This window comes from Mercenaria mercenaria, chromosome 2 (assembly GCF_021730395.1).
Source record: "Mercenaria mercenaria strain notata chromosome 2, MADL_Memer_1, whole genome shotgun sequence".
Classification (NCBI taxonomy): domain Eukaryota; kingdom Metazoa; phylum Mollusca; class Bivalvia; order Venerida; family Veneridae; genus Mercenaria; species Mercenaria mercenaria.
In genome coordinates this window covers 12,664,790-12,670,789 of record NC_069362.1, presented here as the reverse complement: position 1 = coordinate 12,670,789, position 6,000 = coordinate 12,664,790, and the positions used below count along the sequence as shown (strand labels likewise).

The following is a 6,000-nucleotide window of genomic DNA, read 5'->3' as shown; positions in this document are numbered from 1 at the left end:
AAAATGGGTATTCAAAATGGGTAACCGAGCCTGCAACATTTTCGTTTTTGTCATGTTGAGCGACCTGTGAAGTTTCCACTTTCCACTATTTCAGTTGTACACTAATTGACTGTTCAGATTTACTTGAGAGATAGGGTTTTATGCTAGGCCAGAAATGTTTTGATTTTGGACCCCCACCACACCTCTCAGTAAAGTAAATTTCCATTGATTCCCTTTTTATATGAGTGACAAGATTTCTCTGCTTTCTGTAATTTTCCCAGTTTATTTTATTTCTAACTTGGAAAAATTTATTTATTCCTTAATTGTCTTTTCTTATAAATAGCCCGTCGCAACTCTCCGTTCATAAAAGGTACTTTTTGTGTTTTAATTAAGTCGCCATAAGACCTATAATTGTGTCAGTGCGACGTAAAACCCAACAAAAATTAATAATATGCGGCATATTTTATCTTTATTGAAAATATTTAGTATCTTTCAACCTATAATTGCTTACAACGATATCATAACCTCGTTCGTCTTTGTTTAAACATCACATGACCGCGCACGCGTCAGAGTTATTTCCGCCCTAGCGATCTGCGGTGTTGTAAGTTCGTTAGAGAAGTAAATATCAGTTATTTTCACCAGGTTATGAACTCGTATGGCTAACTCATGATGTTAGATTGATGTTATGGAACCCGATAAAGCTTTTACAGGTTGTAATAAAGTATTCTAACTCGTAATCGCCTTTGTATCGAAGATAGCAGAAAAAATATGGACCAGCGGCCATTTTGACGTCCTTGCTTGCTAAGCAAAACGTGTAAAAACTTTCGTCGTGTGGAAAGAATCCATTGTGACAATGGCAGTTGTGCATTACAAATTCAAGAACAGTGTGGAGTATGACTCGCTCACGTTTGATGGTTTGTCAATATCCCTCCGGGATTTGAAGCAGGGAATAATGAAGAAGAAAAAAATGAGGACAGAGGACAATGATCTCCAGGTGGTCAACGCACAAACAGGAGAAGGTTATTTTATACTTCAGTTGTAATTATCAGGCTGGCCTGTCTAGTTATTGGGACATGTACAGCGATTTTTTCACTGTTTCGGGAATTGGTACGGCCCTCTTCAAATGGGGAAAAATTAGTTGCGAAATTCTGGAAATTTGGGATGAGTCATGAATTCTCCAGATTGGGAAAAAAAATTACATAAGTTTAACCTTTTTAATTTAAATAGACATTTTGTTGGCTTTCATTTTATTGGCAATATTCTTGATGATTTCTGTAGCCTGCAAAGGTGATTTTCTCTCATGAATTGGAAAAGTATTTTATAATAGTGACTCAAGAATTGACATAAAAATTTATAAGTTTGCTCAAAATTGGGAATTTTCAATGCTGAAATTGGGATTAAATGCCATACTTGGCAATTGGAAACAGGTCCTTTTACGGGACCTGTCTTTATAGAGGAAAAAGTAGCTGATATAGCTAGTTCAGACTAATTTGTCAATGAAAGATATTCATGTTTCTAAATTAAGTTCCTTAAGTAGAAACAAGTTTCTACATCCTTGTGAGGGGTTTGACATTATCGGAAAAGACTTCCACATTTTCTTATGGAGATGCCTATTCTTATTTAATGTAGTGTGGCAAATTATTTGTTTACCTCAACTGGAGTTGTATGGAAGCCGGATAGCTATTATGGAAGTTGAATTGTTGTTCACATCTCGAAAACCTTTCTGCCGCCATTACAGTACTGTATTATGATCACATTAGTTAGATACTCAATAGTCCAGAAAAAGATTCTGGTACATACTGTTTTAACAGGCTTAAAACTTAACACTGTCAGTAAAAGTCGAATTACTGGACTGAGAGCTTTCAAAAACATTTTTGAGCCTTTGTTACTGCAGCATAATATGAAAATGTTGTACGTTTATAATAGTATTTTACTTCCATATTGATGAAGTAAATCAAGTAATTGATAGAGCAAAACCTAAAAGCGATAGCTTGTATTTTACTTTATATTAGTTTACCAGAAACAATATTTATTATTACAGTGTACAGCTCACCCAGCCTTATGATTCCAAAGAACACATCACTTATCATAGCACGAATCCCTGTTGGAGGTGGAAAGAAAACAAAAGATGATACAGCACAAAATAAAGCAATGAAATGGTAATTTACTTGTTATGTATTGAACTATTTTTCATGAATTTCATATACATCACTTGATGTTAGGTTTTACTTTATCTCTGAAATGTATGAAGAGAATATTTCCATTCATTGGCATGGCAAATTAAACACTGTCATGTGTAGTACTAACAGTAATCATTCATATAATAATACAGTAAAACAAACAAAAACTGTGTAATGTTGTGTTGAAGAGGGATAATCAATACTTAAAATGTGGTTGTTCAAAGCTTTACTTACATGTACCTTTAAGTAACTTTGTTAAACAGTTATTGATGGAGGTTATGATTTCAATTTGTTAAAACATACATCATGTAATAAATCTCTGTGCATACTAAGTATCCTAAAATCCTAATATTGTCTGATAAATTTAAAGAGTTGCTCACTACATGTTTGAAACTTCCAAGACTTAAGTAAGTTGTTGAACTTCTACAGTATCTAAAATGTCTTTAACAATTTGCAAACAAAGTTGCAGAATTATTATTCCCATTGTGTACATTTCTAAAACCTGTTTTTCCATACAATGCAAGGTGTTAGGAATCATCCATTGGTTCCAGAGATAACCTTGATTTGTTCTGTCAGCAGAGTTTGTTCATGTAAGATTTATATTTCAGGGCAGCGTTCAGGGAGAAGACCCAGGCAGCTGTATGTACTTTATATGTTTACTTTTAAAAAAATTATATTAAAAAGCAGTAATAATTAATTTATTTTTCAATTTTCACTGTTTTATTTAATTGATTTATACCTGCAAATTTTATTATTTTCAAAGTTCTGATAATGATAAACATGTATTTTGTAAGTTAAACTATATAAGTAAGAAAATTTTTGAAAGTGGAAAGGTTTTATCCACTTGATACTGATACTTGTAAACATGTTTATATTGCATGATCTGAACTTTACTTTCACATAATAACAGTGTATTGTTAAACCATAAATTGATCTCGTGTTATATGATATATATGTTAATTACATGTAATGTTTGTATTTGCAATAAGTTTCATATTATTGATACATTCTGTTTAGAAATATACATATGCACTTTTGTTAAAGATACTTTTTTACCAGTTGATTTTAGTTTATACTAATTTACTGTGGCTTAATTGTTGATTCTATGTTTTGTGTATACATGTATATGTGATAAGAGTATTAACAGTTATACTGTATACAGCAAATATGTTTTAGTATGATAATGTTTATGCTTTGCAAATGGTAGGGAAGTTTCTTTACAGCATTGGAAGGATGGAGCAGAACAACTTACACAGGATGGAATTACCAGTTAAAAGACTTTAATAATGATATTTTATTTGAACACTGTAAGTGAAACTAAAACTTTGTGAAAATAAAGGAAATAAAAACGGAGAAAACATACAATTTTAAATGGAAGTTGCGTGTTATAAAAGGAATAAACTTAGAAGCGAAAATGTGAAAGTGACAAGTACATAAACCGATGTGGTCAGAGGTGAACTTTGATATAATTAGAAATATGATTGTCCTCAATCATTTAAAAGGGGGCAAACTAGCTGATGTATCTACTATTTATAAAAGGTTAGAGAGCACCTTATTTTGCTCATAAAAATAGATACAAAGTGAGAACTAGGTGAATGAGAAAGTACTTGTTAATGTTTATATGGTGTGCAGTATTACTGAAAGCTCGTCTTTGTTTGTTACATGGTAAAAATGCGATGTAACAATGTTTGTGAAGACAATGTGCAATATCTGTTTGGTTATGCATTCTCTGGTTGCAGTTTGAGCTTGCCTGGCTGGTAAAATACATATTCCCATGTGAGCTTTTTTAACAGCCCATGGATGGTAAAATGAGAATGCATTATTACACAGAAATTGCTGACCTAAGTACATTATAGGTCTGTTACATAACTTTTGAAATACAGATTCAAGATTTTTTAAGACAAGAGAATCCATTAATGATGAAAATACTTTGTGCAGATATAACATATAGACCTTTTTCTTTTAACACCTGTTCTGTCAGAATGCTTGGTAACATCATTGTTCATTGTGTCTGTTCTAAGACATATCATGATGAATTTTCTTATACAAGTGAGAAAAATGTGTTTCTGTAATATGCCAGTTATGTTGTTTTGACATCATTGTATACCATCATCTGCAATGAATTATTAATTAATTTCATTATTCAAGATATTTAGCAGATGAAAATGACGCCTGTTAACTATTTAAAGTTTAAAGTTTGTTTTCAACAAAATCTTCATAATAAACTAAGGTACAAATTTTGAATTTAAGCTTGTTAACATGTAACTAAAATGCAAGTTGTTGTTTCACTGAGTAAAAAACATGCTCCTTGCTAATAAATTCAAGCACAAAGTCTGACTAAATACAAAGTTTAAAATATTTTATTTTTGTTTATAATTGTACAGCAAACACATTAGTATACATGCAGAACTTGTGATAAAAAGTATAGAATTAATGTTTACCAAGAAATACTTAAAACTTGATTATCTGAATTTGTTTGGTTGTATACTTGTTAAGTCTATTTGAAATACTTCATATTATGGATGATGAACCTTCATTTTGTAACTATTGTTCTGGTTTTAGTTAGCATGTGTAGGAACATTGAGAAAAGAATTCAAGATCACTTTCTACCATGTCATTGATTTACCTTGGGTCTTGTGCATACTCTGGCCTTTTCCCAAGCAAAGCTACCACTTGAAAAAAAAGGCATTCCCAGAGCAAAAATGAGAGTTTTTTTCTCAAGTTTGGAAAATCCCATATGATTTGAAGTTAAAATTTTCAAGGATGCTGTTTTACAGTAGTTTTTTCTACTTTTACATGTACATGTATGTAGATTAAGGAAGCAGTCTGTCAGCTCCAAATTTTCTTAACCACTGGGTTACATAGATGCTAGTTGTTTATCTTGTCAAGACAAATTTGCAAAGTGCACAATAAAGGTCAAAAGGTTCAAGCTCAGTTGAATGTCAAAGGTCATGATCACAACATTTTACTTTCCGCTTATCAGAGTGGCATCAAAGGGTATTCATCGCCTTTAGTGATAACTCTTATTGAATTAAGAAGTTTCTTGTCAGTAGGAATGAAAGTACAAAAAACTGAAAAAACATAATGTTATTATAGGGCAATGGATTGCTTCATTGAAGTTATGATTTAATGAATAAACTGCGATTTGTAAATTTCGTAATCATGATTGTTGTTTTTACAATGCGGGGAAATGAGAGGCAATTTCCATGAACAAACTCAGTTCAGTCATGTGATGAACATTTGCTTTGAGGTTAAATAATTTTTTCTGTGTATTATTTGGACAACATACTGTCAGGAGGTATACAAGTCAGATGCCATGTAATTAAACTTCATAACAGATACCCTATGCAGGATAAACAACTTTTAACTATAAACAGAAAATTGTATTACTACATACAGCGATTTTGTTCCCTATATAAGTGGTACCGAATATCGGACCCGTTCACAATTGCAAACGGTCTTTCACAATTTTCAAAGTGGGTCCATCGGACCCATCCACAATTGATGTGAAAACCCCTAAAAATAGTAGAAAAATGCATTAAGGAGGCTCCCATGTTTGCAGTGCCTACTGATAGTAATCGTACCGCGCATGTGCATTGGGAAACAATGTTACTAAGATTATGATAAGAGTATGATGTAATGGGGTATCCAAGAGGGCGAAATTTTCTGCTGCTCACAAGATATGGCTAAAATCTGGAAGGCGGACCTATCCGTCTATAGCACGGTAAGAGTTGGATAAGTTTTGTTATTAACTTTTATGAGGAAATCAAGATTTGTTACATTCTTCACCCTACATTATCAACCCTTGAATGTTAATTCATAGTGCGTTTGGGTACGAAAC

General features: G+C 32.4%; 1 protein-coding gene across 1 annotated transcript in view; it reads left to right on the top strand.

The window, feature by feature from the left end:
* Positions 1-556: 556 nt before the first annotated feature.
* The window catches only part of LOC123563211 (E3 ubiquitin-protein ligase RBBP6-like), a 57,565-nt gene continuing 52,121 nt past the window's right edge, over positions 557-6,000 (top strand). The window contains exons 1-3 of the mRNA XM_045355886.2: positions 557-998; positions 2,021-2,138; positions 2,768-2,798. Of these exons, the coding sequence (XP_045211821.2) occupies positions 833-998; positions 2,021-2,138; positions 2,768-2,798 (315 nt within the window). The 5' untranslated portion in view covers positions 557-832. The remainder of the gene's footprint in view (positions 999-2,020; positions 2,139-2,767; positions 2,799-6,000) is intronic.